The sequence below is a fragment of the Chiloscyllium punctatum genome, chromosome 14 (genome assembly GCF_047496795.1).
Source record: "Chiloscyllium punctatum isolate Juve2018m chromosome 14, sChiPun1.3, whole genome shotgun sequence".
Classification (NCBI taxonomy): Eukaryota; Metazoa; Chordata; class Chondrichthyes; order Orectolobiformes; family Hemiscylliidae; genus Chiloscyllium; species Chiloscyllium punctatum.
This window is the reverse complement of record NC_092752.1, coordinates 41,803,610-41,826,826: the sequence shown is the minus strand read 5'-3', so window position 1 is coordinate 41,826,826 and position 23,217 is coordinate 41,803,610. Positions and strand designations below refer to the sequence as shown.

General features: G+C 42.6%; 1 protein-coding gene across 1 annotated transcript in view; it reads right to left on the bottom strand.

The window, feature by feature from the left end:
- LOC140485755 (protein SPMIP2) overlaps positions 1-23,217 on the bottom strand; it is a 47,433-nt gene that overhangs the window by 14,523 nt on the left and 9,693 nt on the right. The window contains exons 2-3 of the mRNA XM_072584253.1: positions 14,829-15,061; positions 686-744 (exon numbers count right to left, since the gene is read on the bottom strand). Coding sequence (XP_072440354.1) covers positions 686-744; positions 14,829-15,061 — 292 coding nt within the window. The remainder of the gene's footprint in view (positions 1-685; positions 745-14,828; positions 15,062-23,217) is intronic.

The following is a 23,217-nucleotide window of genomic DNA, read 5'->3' as shown; positions in this document are numbered from 1 at the left end:
CTGCTCCCCTATTCTTTTAGATCAGAGCGGTCATGAGTTTGGAAGGTGCTAAGGATCTTGGTAAGTTCCTGCAGTGTTTCTTATAGATCATACACACTACTGCTCCTGATTTGAAGACGCTGGTGTTGGACTGGGGTGTACAAAGTTAAAAATCACACAACATCAGGTTATAGTCCAACAGGTTTAATTGGAAGCACACGAGCTTTCGGAGCGTCGCTCCTTCGCTACTGCCTCATTCCACACTGTGGGGATTCTATAACATCAATAAGAAACCTTAATTAGTTGGATTGACAACCCATCTCTAATTGGGGCAAGATTTCACTGTCACCAATCCCTCCATTGGAAATGTCACGTAGTTGTTCCACTCCCCTCCTGTTGCCATTTTGCAAGGCTTCCCACCTCCTAGCCAGACTCCAGTACAGCTTCAGATAAGTTTATAGAAATTTAGTAAATTATTCCATACAGTTTCCTTAACAAATAGCTACAATTGATGGGAATATTGACTTTGTCAATGAAAAATTAGTGATATTCACCATAAAAGTATACATTTTCCCCAAGACAGTGACTAGAACTAGATTGTGCAGTCATAAGTGATGAGTCTCAAACTCATTCTGGTATAATGTGATTTTAAAATTGCCTCATCCAAGTTACTAGGCATTTTTATGTTGTGTTCAAAATGACATACCATGGATTTTGATAACGATGAGTTAATTTGTCTTGAGCCTGCTGTCGGAACTCTCCTTGCTACAAAGCAAAAAAAAAATTGATGAAGACTGGGTTAATATTTAATATATTTCAAACTAATTGGAGTTACCAATACCTACCTCACAAATATAAAATATAAAAATATAAGCCTGAGAATATTTTCATTAGGCTAGAAACTAAAGGGACATCTCTGATTATAATGGAAGTCATTTTGGGGCAATATTTTCATTTCTGTTGCCAGAAGAGTTGGCAGGAAGTGCATCCTCAGCAGTAACAGTTGCCCCACAGTTCTTTAACACTCCATGCAATCTTGATCAGTTGGAAACAGGACATGTATCCTGCAATCACCCTGCCGTCGTGAGGGGCCAGGCAGTCTGAATGGTCAGCAGTTCTATAGCTGCAGCAGCACCAGATTCAAATATTGGTCATTGCTGGGACTACAGTAGTTCCCAGAAGATGAACCAATCTACTCTCAATCATCAGTAAAGTGATGGAAGGTGACATCAACAGTACTATCAAGCAGCACCTGCTCAGCAATAACCTGCTCAGTGGCATACAGATTGGGTTCTGCCAGGCCACTCAGCTCCTGACCTCATTATTTGGACAAATTCCAGAGGTGAGGTGAGATTGACAGCCCTTGACAGCAAAGCTGCATTTGACCAAGTATGGCATCATGGAGCCATAGCAAAACTGGAATCAATTGGTATTCGGGGGCATACTCTCTACTGGTTAGATTGGAAGATGGTTTGTGGGAGGTCAGTCATCTCAGCTCCAGACATTTCTGTAGGGGTTCTTCAGGGTAGTGTCCTCATCCCAACCATCTTTAGCTGCTTCATCAATGACCTTCCCTCCATTGTAAGGTCACAAGTGGGGATAGTGAGGACTGCAGGTGCTGGAGATCAGAGTCGAAATGTGTGGTGCTGAAAAAGCACAGCAGGTCAGGCAGCATCCAAGAAGCAGGAGAATCAGCATTACAGGCATAAGCCCTTCATCAGGAATGTGGGGGTTGGAAAGGGGACTGAAAGATAAATGGGGTGGGGGAGGTATTTGGGAAGGTTATAGGTAGATGCAGATGGAGGGTGATGTTGAGAGATCAGAGGGGAGGGTGTATTGGGTAGGTGGGAAGGAAGATGGACAAGTAGGACAGTTCAAGAGGGCAGTGCCGAGTTTGAGGGTTGGATCTGGGATGAGGTGGGGAGGGGCGATGAAGAAACTGGTGGAATTGACATCAAAATTGAAAAACATACGTCAATTCTTCTGCTCCTCGGATGATGCCTGACCTGCTGTACTTTTCGATTCACAAGTGGGAATGTCCGTTGATGATTGCAAATGTTCAGCACCACTCCTCAGATACTCATATGCAACATGATCTGGACAATATTCAAGTCCTGCAAGCAACACTTGTGTCACACAAATGCCAGGCTATGACAATCACCAATAAGAGACAACCTAACCACCACGCCTTGACATTCAATGCTGTTACCATCACTGAATCACCCACTATCAACATCCTGGAGGTTACCATTGACTAGAAACTCAATTTGTCTCATCACATAACCACGGTGGCTAAAAGAGCAGGTCAGAGGCTAGTAGTGTTGTGGTGAGTAACTCACCTCCTGACTCCCTAAAACCTGTCAACCATCTACAAGGTAGAAGTCAGGAGTGTGAATGAAAACTCTCCACTTGCCTGGTTGAGTGCAGTTCTAAAAACACTCAAGAAATTTGACACCATCCATGGCAAAGCAGCCCACTTGATTGGCACTCCTTCCACCAGCATTCATTCCTTCTACCATTATGCTCAGTAGCAGCAGTGACAAGATGCACTGCAGAAATTCAAAAATCCTCAGACAGCACCTTCCAAACTCACGAACACATCCATCTAGAAGGACAAGGGCAGCAGATACATGGGAATGCTGCCACCTTCAAGTTTCCCTCCAAGTAACTCACCATCCTGACTTGAAAAATGTATCTCCATGTTACAGGGCCAACATTCTGGAATTCCCTCTCTCATGGCATTGTGGGTCCACCTGCAAAATACGGACTACAGTGGTTCAAGAAGGCAGCTCACCACCATCTTTCCAACAGCAACTGGGACAGGCAATAAAGGCTGGCCAGCCAGCAAATCCCACAAATGAATTTTAAAAAACTGAGTATTGTCCTGTTCCTAGACTGAACCAGGACAGATCCCCTGATGGTGATCATTCACAGCAAATGACAGTGGCCAAGTCCCTGGACTGTGACCCTGACTGACAGCCATCGCCACACCCCCACCACACCAAACCCCGCTGTTGGACTAAGGACAAGCCCTCACCAATTCCCACCCTGGCAATTTTGATGGATGAATAGTATAGCACAGGAACAGGTCTTTTGGCCCTCCAAGCCTATGCTGATCATCATACCCGAATTAAACTAAAAAATAAACCTTTACCCTTATTTGGTCCATATTCCTCCATTCCCTCGCTATTCATGTAACCATCCAGATGCCTCTAAAATGTCGCCAATGTGCCTATTTTCACCACCTCTTCTGGTAGTGCGTTCCAGGCTCCTACCACTCTCTGCATGAAAAACGTCCCTCACATATCTCCTTTAAAGTTTTCCCCTCTCACCTTAAACTTGTGCCCCCTTGAAATTGAAACTTCAACCCTGGGAAAAAGCCTCTGACTATCCACGCCTCTCATAATTTTGTAGACATCAACCATGTCTCCTCTCAACCACCATCTTTCCAGTGAAAACAATCCTTTCTTCATAACCAATGCCCTTGAGAATAGGCAACATCCTGGTGAACCTTCTCTGCACTCTCTCCAAAGCTTCCATGTCCTTCTAGAGGTGTGGCAACCAAAACTGCACACAATACTCTAAATGTGGCCAAACAAGGGTTTTATGTAGCTGCAATATGGTTTGACAACTCCTGTACTCCACGCCCTGGCCGACAAAGGCAAACATGCCATATTCCTTCTTAATCACCTTGGCCACCTGTGTTGCCACTATTAGGGAACTGTGGACCTGCACACCTAGATCCATCTGTATGCTAATGTTCTTAAAGGTTCTGCCATTTATAGTTTAATTCACATTTAAATTCAATCCTCCAAAATGCATCACCTCGCATTTGTCTGGATTAAACTCCATCTGCTATTTCTTTGCCCAAATCGCAAATCTATCTATATTCTGTTGTATCTTTTTACTATCATTGGCACCATCAGCAACTCCACCAGTCTTTGTGTCATCTGCAAACTTATTAACCAGATCACCCACAATGTCCTCCAGATCCTCTATGTATATTACAAACAACAGAGGATGTAAGACTGATCCCTGTGAAACAACACTAGTTACTACTCTCCATTCTGAAAAACACCCTTCTACCGCTACCCTCTGTCTTCTATGACCAAGTCAGTTTTGTATTCATCTAACCAGCCCACCCCAAACCCATGTGATTTTGTTTTTTGTATCAATCTGCCATGTGAGGCTTTATCAAATGCCTTACTAAACTCCATACAAACTACATTCACAGCCCTTCCCTCATCAATTAACTTTGTTACCTCTTCAAAAAGCTCAATCAGGTTGGTGAGACATGACCTTTTCCATGCAAAACCATGCTGCCTGTGGTCAAAGAGGATGTGAAGATATCTAACAAAGCCCCAGCTATTTCTTCCCTTGCCTCTCGCAGTAACTTGGGATAGATCCCATCTGGGTCCTGGGGAGTTGACTACCTTAATGCAATTTAGGATGCCCAAAACTTCCTTCTTCAATATATTGACATCCTTAAGAGTATTCACACTCTCATCCCTGATCTCAATATCAGTCATGCCCTTCTCCTTGGTGAATATATGCATGTCCTACACTTTAATCAACTGGTCTTTAAAAGCTTCCCACATTCAGAAATAGAATTGCCCTCAAACAACTGCTCTGAATCCACATCTCCCAGTTCCTGTCTAAATTGGATATAATTGGCCCTTACTCAATTAAGCATCCTCACCAAGGGCCACTCTTGGCTACTCAAATTCTTATAGAGTTATGATCACTATGCCTGTAAAGCTGTCCTACTGAAACATTGATCACCTGTCCTGGCTCATTCCCTAATGGCAAGACTAGTATGGTCTCCTCTCTGGTTGGATTGTCAACATACTGACTCAAAAAGCCCTTTTGAGACATCTAACTAGTTGGTCTCTATCTGAGCACCTGGCTTTAAGGGAGTCCCAATAAGAGGAAAGTTGAAGTTACCCACCAGAACCACCTTGCTTTTTTCACATCTTTCCAGTATGTGACTATATATCTGCTCCTCTGTCTCCTATGGGCAGTTGGGAGGTCTATGGAAAATCCCCAACTTTGTGATTTCAGTGTGTTTGCAGTGCTGGCAGCTGTCACATGCTGTCACTGTTAGATTATCATCCCGGTATGCCGTTCATCAAGATGTGCCTCCCACCCCAGACAGATCCCGACTGACAAACAGTCTGTCTATATGTGTGTGCAAAAAAAGCATTTCAATATAGTAATACTGATAGCCTTTGGCTCTGGTTGAAGCACTAACATGTTGACAGGTATAGCATGGTAAGGATGCTGCAAGCATGCAGATAGGCACTAGTAAATTAACCCAAACAGACCAAGCAAGTAGAACTGAGCTGCAGCCTGGGCCAATCTGTGAGCTGGGTGACTGACCATGTGCACAAATTGTTCCTTACGTAGCCTTTCAACACAGTTGCCAGGGTGCCCTCCAATGTGAGTCTGTGAAAGTGCTTCAGAGAGGTACCATGATGGATGTGAGCTGCTGACACATGTTCGATGCTAATGTCTGTGGATGAGGGGTGCTGGTCCACATTGATCATATTCTGAATTGCACTTTGGTTATACACAACATAGAAGTCATTCAAAGATGTTGTATCCTTAAGGTACCTGCTCTGGTTTTCATGTCGAGTTTTCTCAATGGCTAGCTTAGTTCACAAGTTTCTTAAGATAGAAATCTGAATATCAATGAAGCAAGTTGGGCATCAACAAGACACTTGACACACAGTAACCCCTCCCCCCCTTAATTAGCAACTCGCTGCTGCCAAGAGAGAACCTCTATATACCTAGTGAAAAGCGTAAAACGTGGAGCTACATGAATCGAATGTCAAGACAGGTCTTGCTTGGCTTCTCATCTGATTCTGCCACTAATCGCACCATAATGCAAGTTGCTCATACCCCTTTAAGATTTTATACTTGTAATTTTATATTTCTGTGCATTTTAGCATTTGATTTAGCATGTTGTTAGATGAGTTTGCATGCACAAGAACAGGAAACTTTGTTGATAGTTAGCAGAAGCACTGAGCATGCTCTCATTTTACTAACACTCACAGGTCAGAACTCCCAAGTGTGTCAATACCGGAAAAAGCCCAACAGGAGCATCACAAGAACAATGCATGCATTTAATAAGAATTGAACAGAAGCACTGCAGATAAGCAGGAAGTGGAGATGAAAGGTATAGGAGAAAAAGACTGCACTGATGTCACAGTACATGGAACAATAGTGGATAAGCAATAATTAACCTCCCTCTGATGAGATTAGTAAGAGTATAAATTGGTCCCTTATAAGCATTACTATAACCGGGAATGAGGGACTAACAGATGTATTAAACAAAAACTTTAATTCTGTCTTCAAGTTAGAAGATATAAAAAGCATTCTGTAAATAATAGAGAACCAAACTACAACACTGATACCTAGATCGAAAAGTATGGTGCTGGAAAAGCACAGGTCAGGTGGAATCCAAGGAGCAGGAAAATCAACGTTTTGGGCTTAAGCCCTTCATCAGGAATGTGGGGGAAGGAAAGGGGTTGAGAGAAAAACAGGAGGGTGGGGTGGGGCTGGGGGAAGAAGGTAGCTGGGAAGACGATAGGTAGATGCAGGTGGGGGGTGATGGTGATAGGTTGAAGGGTAGAGCGGATAGGTCGGAAGGAAGGTGGACAGGTAGGACAGTTCAAGAGGGCTGCGCTGAATTGGATAATTGGATCTAGCGTGAGGTGGGGGGAGGAGAGATGACAAAACTGGTGAAATTTACATTAATACCGTGTGGTTGGAAGGTGCCAAGGTGGAAGATGAGGTATTTTTCCTCCAGACATCTGGTGGCTTGGATTTGGTAGTGGAGGAGGCCTAGGACTTGCAAGTCCTTGGTGAAGTGGGAGGGGCAGTTGAAGTGGTCGGCCACAGGGTGGCAGGGTTGTCAGATTCATCCAGGGCCATAGCTCCTGATTTCATTACAGCCTTGATCCAAATATAGATAAATAAGCTGAACTCAATGGGTCTCAAGGCAGCACTTAACAATTAGTGAAAAAAGTTTTCAGTAAGTTGTGTCATTCCTAGCACTAAGAAGGATGGTTATGGTTGTTAGATGTCAATCTTCTCAGACTTAGAACATAACGACAGGAGTTCCCCAGGGTGATATCTTAGACCCAATCAATTCCCCTTGTCTCATCAATGGCTTTTCCTCTATCTATAGGTCACAAATCAAGATATTGGCTTGATATGTTCAGCACCATTTGTGACTTCTCAGTAAATGATAAGTAACAGTCGTGCCACACAAGTATAAGGCAAATACCATCTCCAACAATGGAAAATTACTTTCACTTGACATTTAAAAATATTACCATAGCTGAATTCTCACCCTGTGGGTTACTACTGACCAGACACTACACTGGACTAACTAAATAAATACTGGCTACAATAGCAGGTCAAATGTTTGGAATTCTACAAAGAGTAGCCTCGCCACCATCTACAAGCTACAAGTCAGGAATGTAATGAAAAATACCCACTTGCCTGAATGAGTGCTGCTCCAACAGCAATCAAAAAGCTTGACACCATCCAGCTCAAAGCAACCTGTTTGATTGCTATCTTATTCACCAACTTCAACCTTAATTCCCTTCACTAGTAATGCACAATACAAGTGTCAGCCATATACAAGATCATCTGAAACTCACCGGGCCTCCTTCAAAGGCACTCTGCAAATTTGGGATGTCTATAACCTAGGAAAGGGAAGCAGATACTGTCACATATTCTTTACCCTCTACGCTATGCAGTTCCTGACTTGTAACTATATCAGCGTTCCTTCACTGTCACAGAGTAACAACCTGGAAGTCATTTTCTAACAGCAATGTGTTGCTACACAAGATGGATTTTGACAGTTCAACAATGTTTACTACCACCTTCTCACGGGCAATTATGGGTGGGTGACATTGCCAACAATGTCCAAAAAGCACGTTTATTTTTTAAAAGGGTCTAGTAAAAGTGAAGAACTTCAAGTGATGCAATCCAAAGAGTTTGGAATGACTTCAAAATTGGATGGGTGTGCACATGTATGCAGCTGGTAGGGATTCTCAATTAAATACTTAAGAGTTAGCCCTTTTTAAAATTCATACATGTTTCTTTACTATTTTAATTATAACTTGTGCAAACTTTTGATGATATTGTGCCTATGATAACATTATTATTTTTCCTATATACTCTCTGGGCTGGGGGAGACAATGGGAGCCTAGCTGGGTGGTGAGGAGAGTATATTACTGCAGAAAGATAGAATTATAGAGGGGTAGAGGAAAGCCAGATCGGACAAAAGAGGGGTAAAGAAGTAAAATAGTGCAGGGAGAGAAAGGGGTGTGAGATGAGAACAGGATGAATGATTCTGGAAGGAAGTGGTTAGGGAAGAATTCTATAATTCCAATGTCGTATTGTGTCTGGAGGAGCATCAATAATAAGGTTTTCACTCTTGCACTCTGAACAAAATCAACATCACATCTCAGAAAAAGATTAGAATATCACAGAAAATGATGAAAGGTTAGGCAATAATGATAATAGCAATGGCACAACAGTAACTAAACTGAACTAGTATTCCAGAATGCTAAGGTAATGTCTGACAGACATGCGTTCAAATCCCTCCATGGCAAATGGTGAAATTTGAATTCATAAGAAGTCTAAAAATCTAATGGCAACCACATAGTCAACTGTCATTTAAAAATTCATGTGATTCACGATTGCCCTTTAGGCAAGGAAATTTGCCATCCTTACCTGCTCTGGCCTACAGCAGGTTGGTCTCCTGGATTCAGGAATACTGAAACATCCATATAAAAGCAAATTACTGCGGATGCTGGAACCTGAAACCAAAAGAGAAAATGCTGGAAAATCAGCAGGTCTGGCAGCATCTGTAAGGAGAGAAAAGAGCTGACGTTTCGAGTCTAACTGACCCTTTGTCAAAGCTAAGAAAAAGGGAGAAATAGGGAGGTATTTATACTAGGGTGAGAGAAGGTGCGTCATGGCTCCAGAAGCAAAGGTAACAATAAAGAGGTGATAATGACAGTGCATAGAGAGATTATAGGAACATTATAACTCCTAATCTCCCTATAATCTCTCTATGCACTCTCATTATCACCTCTTTATTGCTACCTTTGCTTCTGGAGCCATGACTCACCTTCTCTCATTCTAGTATAAATACCTCCCTATTTCTCCCTTTTTTTTAGCTTTGACAAAGGGTCTGTGAGACTCGAAACGTCAGCTCTTTTCTCTCCTTACAGATGCTGCCAGACCTGCTGAGATTTTCCAGCATTTTCTCTTTTGGTTACTGAAACATCCATGTCTTGCCAATGGAGTAAGTAACATCCTTTGTTCCCTGAAACTCTCACATTAATTCCCCTTTCAGTCTCAGTAATTGCACACTACTTCTTACCAGAAGGCCATATTTGACTAAGTGTGGTGTCAAGAAGCCTTGGCAAAACTGGAGTCAAAAGGGAATCAAGGAAATCTCTTGATGGTTGGAGTCATATATAGGAAGATGGCTGTGGTTGTTGGAGGTCAGCCTTTCAACTCCAGACCATCTCTACATGAGTTCCACAGGGTAGTGTCTTAGGCCAAACCATCTTTACTAATGATTCCCCTCCATCATTAAGTCAGAAGTGGAGATGTTCACCAGTGTTTGCACAATGTTCAGCGCCATTTGTGATTCCTCAGATATTTGTGACAATATCCAGGCTTAAGCTGAAAAATAGCAAGTACCAATTGTGCCACACAAATGCCAGATGATGACCATCTCCAATAAGAGACACGGTATCCCATGGTCACTTGACATTCAACGGTGTTACCATCACTAATACCCCATTATCAGAAACTCAACTGGACTCATTATATGTATGCAAAATCTACAAGAGCAGGTCAGAGGCTAGAAATCCTGCAGCAGCAACTCACCTCCTGACTCCATAAAGCCTGTCCACATCGACAAGACACAAATCAGGAGTGTGATGGAATACACCCACTTGCCTGAAAGGGTGCAGCTCCAATAATACTCAAGAAGCTCCACACCATCCAGAAAAAAGCAGCCCGCTCGGTTGGCACCACATCCACAAAAATCCACTCCCTCCACAACTGACACTCAGGAGCAGCAGTGTGTAGTATCTACGAGATACACTGCAGAAATTCACCAAAGATCCTCAGACAGCACCTTCCAAACTCTCAACTACTTAGATGTAGAAGGACAAAGGCAGCAGATCCATGGGAACACCACCACCTGCAAGTTACCCTTCAAGCCACTCGCCATCCTGACTCGGAAATATATCACTGTTCCTTCATTGTCACTGGGTCAAAATCCTGGAATTCCCTCCCAACCGGCATTGATTGTCCACCTGGACTGGAACACATGGATTGTAACAGTCAAGAGGGCAGCTCGCCAACACCTTCTAAACAGATGGGGAGTAAGTGCTGACCCAGTCAGCAAACCTCACATCCCATGAGTGAATGAAAAACAAAAATAAAACCTCACAGGCTGCAAACCCTTCTCTGTCTTTTGCCTTGCAGGTATTGCCACATCTTCACCAATGCATGTCAAATGGACAGCTCCCCCAGAAAACAACTTCTTGACCTCTGAGGACAAGAGTACAAAGCTGCCATCAAGGCTGCCCCCTGCACATCCCTTCAGCTCAGATACTGATACCTTGGTAGGAATGTTGGCCATAGAAAATGTGTGACCACAATTTGGTGAGCACCTCACTGTGAGAGTCCCATAGCTGGCCGAGGAAGAAACTCCCCAGGCTGCTGGTACTCAGAGGACTGCTGGAGACCAGGCAGGTAAGGACCCTGTGGTTAAAGCAGTCAGAGACTTCATCCACATGCAGTGAGGAGCAGCAATGGTAGACAGATACGGAGGACATAATTGCCCTTATTGGTCAGAAGCTGCATCAGTGCTGCTTGCATAGACTGGCTGATGTTAGGCCCAGCACCCGCAGGTCTACTGGAGAGCCACACATACCTGCATTCAACTACCACAATCATTAGTCCTCAGGACCAAAGATATAGTGACAGGAGGCCTGGCATACCTCCAGTTTCCCCTTCCTCACAAGGAAAAGGGTGGTGCTGGGGGAGGTGCCAGTCACGTGATTAACCACACACTCGGGTCACTCTAGAGGCAATCATTCCAGAGATGGAGGTCTACCTCCACCCTGCCTGATTGACCCCACTGATCTTTCAAAATTTATACCGAGGAGGGTCAATTTGCAGCTGGCAAGAAGACCCTCAGAATGTCTACTTTGTCCAGACACAAGTACTCCCAGGGTCACACAACAGAAACTCCAGGGCCAAACAGCTCCACAGTCAAGCAGACGTCCTCCAGACCCAGCTGCAGAACCAGGCACGACACTAATACCACTTATCCAGGGTGGATAGTAAGAAACCTTTTCCCCAGAGTGGAGGACTCAATTACTAGGTGTCACGAGTTCAAAGTAAGAGGGGAAAAGTTTAGATGAGACATATGTGGAAAGTTCTTCATGCAGAGGGTGGTGGTACCTGGAATGCATTACCAGAGGAGGTGGGAACGATAGTGTCATTTAAGATGTACTTAGACTGATACATGAATGGACAGGGAGCAAAGGGGTACATATCCTTAGAAAATAGGCAGCAGATTTAGATAAATACTGATTGATGCAGGCTTGGGGGGCTGAAGGGCCCATTCCTGTGCAGTAATGTTCTTTGCTCTTTGTTGTAGAGAAGGGAGAAGAAGGAAACTTACTGAGTCCATTTTGGTGGCACAAGTGACATCATTTTTCACTTTTTTTTAATAAATGGCACTGCTTTCATCTTACATTTGGCTGCTCGTCTCTGTGTAGCCCTGAATGTCAATGTTCCATCATGAAACATAATTTCAAATGCTTGAAAGGTGACTTGTGGCTTGGTACCCATTGTAAGATAACCTGATTGAGGAAATTTCATCAGACCTCCATGAAAGGTGAGGGATAGACTGTGAAACATAAAGGAAAAAGAAGAATACAAACAGAAATGGTGAGAGATGTTTATTTAATGCAACTTTATTTATTCAGAAGATGGAGGTGCCACTGTTTGGACCAGCATTTGTTGCCCATTGCTAATTGTTCTTCAGAAGATGGTAGTGAGCTGGTTTCTTGAACCACTGCAGGTGGCACAGTGGTTAGCACTGCTGCCTCACAGTGCCAGAGACCCGGGTTCAATTCCCACCTCAGGCGACTGTCTGTGTGGAGTTTGCACATTCTCCCCGTGTCTGCATGGGTTTCCTCCGGGTGCTCCGGTTTCCTCCCACAGTCCAAAGATGTGCAGGTCAGGTGAACTGGCCATGCTAAGTTGCCCGTAGTGTTAGGGGTATGGGTGGGTTGCGCTTCGGCAGGTCGGTGTGGACTTGTTGGGCCGAAGTGCCTGTTTCCACACTGTAGGTAATCTAATCTAATTTGATATAGGTACAGCATGATATTGTCAGGGAGGGAGTTCCAGGATTTTTAACCAGTGATAGTGAAAGAATGGTGATACATTTCCAAGTCAGAGTAGTGAGCTGCTTGGAGGGGAACTTTCAGGTAGTGGGCATTCCTGTGTCCACCGTCTGTGTCTTCTAGATGGCACCGGTTACTGCTTTGGAAAGTGCCATCTCATGAGCCTTGGTGAATTTCTGTGTAGATGATACACAGTGTTTCTGCTCAGTGTCAGTGCTGGAGGGAGTATTTGAGGATGAGACCCCTATCAAGTCGACTACTTTGATCTGGATGGTGTCAAGATTCTTGAATGTTATTAGAGCTGCTGCACTCATCCAGACAAGTGGGAAGCATTCTATTACACTCCTGGAATGTACCTTGTAGATGGTGGACAGCATTTGGGGAGTCCGGAAGGGAGTTACTCACAGCAGAATTCCTAGCCTCTGATCTGCTCTTGTAGACAGAGATACTAAAGTCATCAAATTATTAAAGCACAGAAGGAGGCTTTCTATCGAACATTTCAGTCAATTCCATTCTTCTGCTTTACTTGGGTAGATGTTTATACTTTAACATGTATTTAATTATATTTTCTCCATCAGGCCATTACCCAAATACCCTCACTGAATAGAAAAGGGATGTGAGAGATGTATGCAAAATAGAGAGGAAGGGAACTCCAGGGTGATCTTTTCAGAAGAACAGAGATTAAGAATGTCAGAAAAATTCAGAGATTACAATGAGGAAGATAAGTGAGGGTTATTGGGAAAATCAAATACAAAGACAAAAAAAAGAATTTTACGCTTCGCAACAATCAAAAGAATGTAATACCCAAAGGAACTATAAGTACACAAATGCAAACTTAATTTACATTCTCTATGACAGCAATATTACAGGCAATCAACCAGCATTATTTAAAAGCATACGGGATAATGGATTGTTGTAAATAAATGATTGGATGATTATAAATCATTAGAATAAAGAAGTCTGGATTTGATTACTGCCTGGTTAGCTCCTGAAGTATTATTATTTAGACACGTTTATGTAAGTGCAATTTAAACTTCTATTGAAGCTCTTCATTCCCATACATGACGTTATAAAAGTTTTAGACACCACAAGAGTAAGTACAACGGGATAAATTTCTCATGAGCTCCTTCCACACACTACTACAATTTTGTCTAAATATGGAAACACCGTCTCTACCACACTTCCACCACCGTTATGGAAGGAAATTCACTTGCAACGTTTTTCACCTCCTGGACCCAGGTTAATTGAGAGTCGATTCTTTCTATCGATTGTAACAATTCTAAGTGTTGAATCTCCACTGAATTCTAAATGTGTGCAGGTTGACAATTATTTTTCATAACTAAGGACAAGATGACAGAATCTCCTCCAACAACTTATCCACCACTGACATCAGACTCACTGGTTTGTAGTTCCCTAGCCTTTCCTTGCAGCCTTTCTTAAATGATGGTACATTAGCCACCCTTCAATCTTCCCGGAACCTTACGTGTGGCTTTCGATGATACAAATATCTCTGTAAGGCTGTGCAATTTCTTCCTTAGCTTCCCACAATGTCCTGGGATATACTTGGTCAGGTCCCAAGAACTTATCTACCTCTTTGTGTTTTAAGACCTCCAGCACCTCCTCTTTTATAATGTGGACTTTTTTCGAGACATCACCATTTATTTCCCAAGCTTCCATGTCTTCCTCCACAGTAAAACTGATGAGAAATTTTTGTTTAAGGGATCTCACCCATCTTCTGTGAATCCACACATAGGTGACCTCACTGATCTTTAAGGGGCCCTATTCTCTCCCTTATTATGCTTTTGCCCTGAATATACTCGCAAAATCTCTTTGGATTCTCCTTTACCTTACCTGTCAAAGCTATCTCACATCGCCTTTTTGTCCTCCTGATTTCCCTTTAAGTCAATTCCATTGCTTTGCTTTACTTGAGTAGATGTCCCCACATCCTCTCTACTCCTCAAGGGATTCACTTGATCCCAATTGCTTATACCTGACACGTCTCCTTCTTTCTCTTGACTAGAGCCTCAATTATCTCTGTCATCCAATGCTCCCCACTCACGCCAATTTTGCCCCTCATACCAGGAGGAAAGTGCTGTCCCTAAACTCTTGTTATCTCCCTTTTGAAAGCCTGCCACTTGCCAGACATCCCTTTAATTGCAAACAGCCTCTCCCAGTCAACATTTGAAAGTTCCTGTCCAAAACCAACAAAATTAGCCAACATATTGTAAATGTTGGTTTTCCTTTTTAAATTAGCATTTCTTATGAATTGTCCTGATGAATGCAAGATGAAAAGCTTTGACAAAATGGTGTTTTCAACAATACAAGTTCTGTGTTAACAAATAACAATGATATTTTAAGTAATGATGTTTTAAGTAATAAGTTCAGTACCTTGAATTGCATGCCACTTAAGAGATTGGATTTGTTTAATTTCGGGCCTAAACACCATCCCCAGCCAATCTCTCCCACGTAATGTTGCTTGGGTACCTGATATGAACCATAAGGTGCAGCACGATATAAGTAGTTTAGGTTTCCAGTACTTTCAGCAGATACATGTTGACTCTCACCAATGTAGTAAGGAAAGTCAGAGAATTTTGGTCTGAAATGTCTTGAAGCATCTGGCCCTAGAAAAAGTAAAATTGCATTGTGCCAACAATTACTTTTATGGAATCAAAGAATGGCTACAAGGGCTTTCAACCCAACACATCTGCACTGGTCCTCGCAATAGCGACTCACCTTGTGCTGTTTTTCACTACTTTTTAATAAATAGAACATAGAACAGTACAGCACAGAATAGCCCTTCGGCCCTCAATGTTGCGCCAACCTGTGAAATAATCTAAGCCCATCACCCTACACTATCTCATCATCATCCATATGCTTATCCAAGGACTGCTTAAATGCTCCTAATGTGGCTGAGTGAAATGCCCTTAATGTGGTCCAAGTAAGAAATCATCTTGTCAGGGAGAGTTAAAAAGAAACGCCACTAGACAGCTTTCATAAGCCATCTGATAAAGGGGAGAAACAAAATCACTACTATCTTCCATGTAGTTCAATAATGTTCTTTATTGATATTTATGCTATTAATATGTCATCATGAATGGTTGGCTGAGTTGCAAAAGCTACAATTAACTCAATAGTGGGTTCAGAGTTTATAGATTGATGATTTCAAAACATTTCTTTTAAAATGTCATTTTGAGAAGCTATTAAAAAGTGATAGTGGCAGTAGCCTAATGGTATTATCACCAGCTTAATAATTCCCAAGGCTATTGTTCTGATGATATGGGTTCACATGCCACCATAGCAAACAGTGAAATAGTTGTACTTGTTGGTATTGCTATATATGGAGCTGTGGATACCCAGTCAATGAGCATATTCAAGGCTGACACTGACAGATATTTGGACTGTAAGACAATGAAGGGATATGATGATCAGGCAGGATAGTAAAGTTGAAGGTGAGGATCAGTCATGATTTTATTAAATGAGCTTTAAGTAAGCTTAAATTATTGTAGGGTTGCTCAGCTCCTGTTTCTTATATTTAATGTTTGCTTGAGAGGAAGAAAAGTGAGTACATATACTGAAATGGGACTTGGCCTTTAATGAAAACACCACACCAATTTGTAAGCAATTTGGTCAAAATTGCTAATAATCTAAGAGAGAATAATTTGCATATGTGTGGAAAGTTCAAATTGTAACTTTATCTCATGGTTTAATTAAATTAAGATCTCATTTAGATTTTCAATCCATGATTTAATAAATCTGCTTCTCATTACAGTAAGGCTGTCAGATTATGTAGTTGGTCAACAATCTGTCACATTAGTTTGATTAACCTTGTTGATTGGCATTTTGTAGAGGTCCTTGTGGGAACAGGGAACTTTACAATTTGTTTCAGCAAAAGACTTTTCAAAGGCAAAAAAAATGTGAAGAGATAGAAATCAAGGGGCATTCAGTTAATTGCAATTATATTAATCTTTGTACTACATAAATAATTGAGATAATTGTGGCCTCATAGGAAGAAGACTATCCAACCTATTTCATCATTCAGTTAACTCATAGCTGATTTGTGTCCTGACTCTATCCTATTCACCTTGAAGTGATCGTAGTGAGGCTAGCCAGATGGACCTTACAGAGTATGAGTTCCCTGATTGGACCCCAATCAGGGAGTCTTAGCTGACAGATATAAACAGGAGTGTCAGAGGTTCTGTTCACTTTGAGACCTGGTTCTGAGGAAACTGGATCAGTGTCAAGCACTTAAATTGGAAGGGGACTAATATACTGGCAGGGAGGTTCACTACAGCTGCTCGGGAGGATTTAAACTATTAAGTGGGGGTTGGGGAGGTGTTGGGGGGGGGGGGGGGGGTGGGATCCAGGGAGATAGTGAGGAAAGATTTCAATCTGAGACTGGTACAGTTGAGAACAAAGGTGAGTTAAGCAGTCAGAGCAGGCAGGGACAAAGCAGAGAACAAGGTAGGACTGATAAATTAAACAGCATTTATTTCAATGCAAGAGGCCTAACAGGGAAGGCAGATGAACTCAGGGCATGGTTAGGAACATGGGACTGGGATATCAATTACAGAAACATGGCTCAAGACGGGTAGCTTAATATTCCAGGATACAAATACTACAAGAAGGACAGAAAAGGAGGCAAGAGAGGAGGGGGAGTGGCATTTTTGATAAGGGACAGCATTACAGCTGTGCTGAGAGAGGATATTCCTGGAAATACATCCAGGGAAGTTATTTGGGTGGAACTGAGAAATAAGAAAGGGATGATCACCTTATTGGTATTATAGACCCTCTAATAGTCAGAGGGAAATTGAGAAACAAACTTGTAAGGAGATCTCAGCGATCTGTAAGAATAATAGGGTGGTTATGATAGAGGATTTTATCTTTCCAAACATAGACTGGGACTGCGATAGCGTTAAGGGTTTAGATAGAGAGGTATTTATTATGAGTCTACAAGACAATTTTCTGATTCAGGATGTGGATGTACCTACTAGAGAAGGTGCAAAACTTGACCTACTCTTGAGAAATAAGGCAGGGCAGGTGACTGAGGTGTCATTGGGGGAGCACTTTGAGGCCAGCGACCATAATTCTATTAGTTTTAAAATAGTGATGGAAAAGGACAGACCAGATCTAAAAGTTGAAGTTCTAAATTGAAGGGAAGCCAATTTTGATGGTATTAGGCAAGAACTTTCAAAAGCTGATTGGGGGCAGATGTTTGCAGGTAAAGGGACAGATGGAAAATGGGAAGTCTTCAGAAATGAGATAATGAGAGTCCAGAGAAAGTATATTCCTGTTAGGGTGAAAGGAAAGGTTGGTAGGTATAGGGAATGCTGGATGCCTAAAGAAATTGAAGGTTTGGTTAAGAAAAAGAAGGAAGCATATGTCAGGTATAGACAAGATAGATCAAGTGAATCCTTAGAAGAATATAAAGGAAGTAGGAGTTTAATTAAGAGGGAAATCAGGAGGGCAAAAAACGGACATGAGATAGCTTTGGCAAAGAGAGTTAAGGAGAATCCAAAGGGTTTTTACAAATACATTAAGGACAAAAGGATAACGAGGGAGAGAATAGGGCCCCTCAGAGATCAGCAAGGCGGCCATTGTGTGGAGCCGCAGGAGATGGGGCAGATACTAAGCAAGTATTTTGTATCAGTACTTACTGTGGAAAAGGAAATGGAAGACATAGAATGTAGGGAAATAGATGTTGACATCTTGAAAAATTCAAAGTTTGTGAGACGATTTGTGGCTCGGGTGCTCATTGTTGTGGTTCTGTTCGCCGCGCTGGGAATTTGTGTTGCAGACGTTTCGTCCCCTGTCTAGGTGACATCCTCAGTGCTTGGGAGCCTCCTGTGAAGCGCTTCTGTGATGTTTCCTCCGGCATTTATAGTGGTTTGAATCTGCCGCTTCCGGTTGTCAGTTCCAGCTGTCAGTTGCAGTGGTCGGTATATTGGGTCCAGGTCGATGTGCTTATTGAATCTGTGGATGAGTGCCATGCCTCTAGGAATTCCCTGGCTGTCCTCTGTTTGGCTTGTCCTACACCAACTAGCCACAAAACAACACGTCCAGCAATCCTTAGTAACCACACACGCAGATAAGAAGCAACATGAGTTTGACTGGGACAACACTACTATTATAGGACAAGCCAAACAAAGAACAGCCAGGGAATTCCTAGAGGCATGGCACTTATCCACAGACTCTATCAACAAATACATCGACCTGGACCCAATATACCGACCACTGCAACTGACAACGGAACTGACAACTGGAAGCGGCAGATTCAAACCACTATAAATGCCGGAGGAAACATCACAGAAGCGCTTCACAGGAGGCTCCCAAGCACTGAGGATGTCACCTAGACAGGGGACGAAACGTCTGCAACATAAATTCCCAGCTCGGCAAACAGAACCACAACATTTTGAAAGATGTCCATATTACAGAGGAGGAAAGGCTGGATGACTTGCAACGCATAAAAGTGGATAAATCCCCAGGACCAGATCAGGTGTACCCTACAATTCTGTGGGAAGCTAGAGAAGTGATTGCTGGGCTTCTTGTTGAGATATTTGTATTATCGATAGTCACAGGTGAGGTGCTGGTAGACTGGAGGTTGGCAAACGTGGTGCCACTATTTAAGAAAGGTGGTAAGGACAAGCTAGGGAACTATAGACCAGTGAGCCTGACCTCAGTGGAGGGCAAGTTGTTGGAGGGAATCCTGAGGGAAGGATGTACATGTATTTGGAAAGGCAAGGACTGATTAGGGATAGTCAACATGGCTTTGTGTGTGGGAAATCATGTCTCACAAACTTAATTGAGTTTTTTGAAGAAGTAACAAAGAGGGTTGATGAGGGCAGAGCGGTAGATGGACTTCAGTAAGGCGTATGACAAGGTTCCCCATGGGAGACTGGTGAGTAAGGTTATATCTCATGGAATACAGGGAGAACTCGCCATTTAGATACAGAACTGGCTCAAAGGTAGAAGACAGAGGATGGTGGTGGAGGATTGTTTTTCAGACTGGAGGCCTGTGACCAGTGGTGTGCCACAAGGATTGGTGCTGGGTACACTACTTTTCATCATTTATATAAATGATTTGGATGTGAGCATAAGAGATATAGCTAGTACGTTTGCTGATGACACCAGAATTGGAGGTGTAGTCGACAGCGAAGAAGGTTACTTCAGATTACAATGGGACCTTCATCAGATGGGCCAATGGGCAGAGAAGTGGCAAGTGGAGTTTAATCTAGATAAATGTGAGGTGCTGCATTTTGGGAAAGCAAATCTTAGCAGGACTTATATACTTAATGGTAAGGTCCTGGGGAGTGTTGCTGAACAAAGAGACCTTGGAGTGCAGGTTCATAGCTCCTTGAAAGTGGAGTCGCAGGTAGATAGGATAGTGTAGAAAGCGTTTAGTATGCTTTCCTTTATTGGTCAGAGTATCGAGTACAGGAGTTGGGAGGTCATGTTGCAGCTGTACAGGACATTGGTTAGGCCACTTTTAGAATATTGTGTGCAATTCTGGTCTCCTTCCTATCAGAAAGATGTTGTGAAACTTGAAAGGGTTCAGAAAAGATTCACAAGGATGTTGCCAGGGTTGGAGAATTTGAGCTATACGGAAAGGATGAATAGGCTTGGGCTGTTTTCCCTGGAGCATCAGAGGCTGAGGGGTGACCTTATAGAGGTTTATAAAATCATGAGGGGCATGGATAGGATAAACAGACAAAGTCTTTTCCCTGGGGTGGAGAAGTCCAGAAATAGAGGGCATAGGTTTAGGGTGAGAGGGGAAAGATATGAAAGAGACCTAAGAGGCAACATTTTCACTCAGAGGGTAGTACGTGTATGGAATGAGCTGCCAGAGGAAGTGGTGGAGGCTGGTACAATTGCAACATTTAAAAGGCATTTAGATGAGTATATGAATAGGAAGGGTTTGGAGGAATATGGGTCGGGTGCTGGTAGGTGGGACTAGATTGGGTTGGGATATCTAGTCAGCATGGACGGGTTGGACTGAAGGGTGTGTTTCCATGCTGTACATCTCTATGACTCTATGACTTTCCACATGTAAATGAACAGTGACTTTGTGACTGGATACTGGCCTCTGTTGAGTTATTGACACCGCTCATGACTCTCTATTCTTTCATATCATTTGTTAATAAAACTATTTTGATACAAATATAAAATATTACTTGAGCTGAAGAAAGCTTCACATTTTTCTAATAATGTCTGCAAAAAATAATTTCCTAACTTTTCTCCTGAATAGCCTGAGCCTGATATTCTCCCATTGTGACTGTGTTGACTAAAAAACAGAGCTATTAAGATTACTCTCACTTTCTAGCTCTTGGTCCACAGCCCAATATTTTGTAGTATTATATATACAAGTCCAAGCTTTCTCCAATGCCACCTTTTCAAGGCTATGAGTTTCCCAATCCTACTGTCTGTTGGATTAGAGACATCCTCTTTAATTCCCTTCTAATCCTTCCACCAATTACTTTGGTTATCAACATCTTTGCCATGGAAAAGTCCTGCTCTTTCTTACCCTCATTTAATAATGTATAACCAACACAACCTATACAATCTTTTCTCAGAACTAAATTTCTCAAAACTAGAAAGTTCATTATTAACCTCTGCTGTAGTATGCTGTTTGATGTAATCACATCCTTTCGGCAGTGCTGTGACCAGAATTGTATGCCAGTTGTGGCCGAACTAATATTTTATACAGCTTTAGCATCAACTTGGTTTCGTTGGTTTTATTTTCTAGGCATCAACTGCTAAAGGGAAACTTCTCTGGCTGAAACTACCATCCTGACAATTTGTGTAACCAGAGCTTTGGTTGGTACTTTTAATCAACATGAGAGGAAGGGGGTTGGAGATTAGCGGAAAGCAGGGTTAGGGTAAAAAGAGATCTAGAATTCCCATAGAGAAAAGTGAGACAATTGAATAGTGCAGTGGATATAAAAACAAATAGAATGGGGTGGGAAGGGACAGCAAGTCTAAAGTTAATAGTACTTCAGGGAGTAATATATATGCAGGTCAGAAAATGAACTGAAAGGCTGTTTATCCGAAAGCAAGAAGCAGCCACAATAATGCAGATGAGCTAGTGGCACAAATCAAGATAAATAATTTACATCTAATTATCATTACAGAGACATATGAGGCAGATTTTAGTGTACATGTTGCAGGTTCCATCAACTGATTGGATAACTAGTGAGAAACCAATGTAACCTTTCTGAAAGGTATCCAACGTTATTTAAATGCAATTTAACATTTACATGGGTGGCATTGGGCCTCCCACAGAATCAAGTCACGCAGAAGCAGATATAGGAGGAATTATGGGGAACGAGGAAATGACAGAGATACTCCTAAGAGGCAGAAAGAGCAGGCAAGACTATAAACTCACTGATGCACTTACTTACAGAGCAATAGGCAGACTACTGCAAAAAATACGGAGGTATGGCATTGAGGGTGAGTTGGAGGTTTGGATTAGGAATTGGCTGGCTGGAAGAAGACAGAGGGTAGTAGTTGATGGTAAAGGTTCATCTTGGAGTGCCGTTACTAGCGGTGTTCCGCAAGGATCTGTTTTGGGACCATTGCTGTTTGTCATTTTTATAAGTGACCTGGAGGAGGGGTTAGAAGGTTGGGTGAGCAAGTTTGCGGATGATACAAAAGTTGGAGGAGTTGTTGACAGTGAGGAAGGATGTGGCAGGTTACAGCGGGATATAGATAAGCTGCAGAGCTGGGCAGAAAGATGGCATATGGAGTTCAATGTAGCAAAGTGTGAGGTGATTCACTTTGGTATGAGTAACAAAAAGATGGGGTACTGGGCTAATGGTCGGATACTTGGTAGTGTGGATGAGCAGAAGGATCTTGGTGTCCATGTACACAGATCTTTGAAAGTTGCCACCCAGGTAAATAGTGTGGTGAAGAAGGCATATGGCGTACTGGCTTTTATTGGTAGAGGAATTGAGTTCCGGAGTCCTGAGGTCATGTTGCAGTTGTATAAGACTCTGGTGCGGCGCATCTGGAGTATTGTGTGCAGTTTTGGTCGCCATACTATAGGAAGGATGTGGAGGCACTGGAACGGGTGCAGAGGAGGTTTACCGGGATGTTGCCTGGTACGGTAGGAAGATCATATGAGGAAAGGCTGAGGCACTTGGGGTTGTTTTCATTGGAGAAAAGAAGGTTTAGGGGTGACTTGATAGAGGTGTAGAAGATGATTAGGGGTTTAGATAGGGTTGACCATGAGAACCTTTTTCCACGTATGGAGTCAGCTATTACTAGGGGGCATAGCTTTAAATTAAGGGGTGGTAGGTATAGGACAGATGTTAGGGGTAGGTTCTTTACTCAGCGAGTCGTGAGTTCATGGAATGCCCTGCCAGTAGTGTGGTGGACTCTCCCTCTTTATGGGCATTTAAACGGGCATTGGATAGGCATATGGAGGATAGTGGGCTAGTGTAGGTTAGGTGGGCTTGGATCGGCGCAACATCGAGGGCCAAAGGGCCTGTACTGCGCTGTATTCTTCTATGTTCTATGTTCTATGTTGTTAAAAACAGGACAAGAGGCCTAGTTAAAGGAGAGGAAGTGTGCAGCTACGATTATCAGACGTATAGACCAACCGAGATCTTACTCCATGAGAACACTTGAAGGGAAATTCAGAAGGGAAGGTAATTCAAGTAAAAGATGCAATAGAAGACAATTACCATAGGATGTGATACAATCATTCTATATCAGATACTGCACAGAGAGTAGAATATTTCCAAACACACCATCACCTTACTGCTGCACTCCAGTGAGCCAA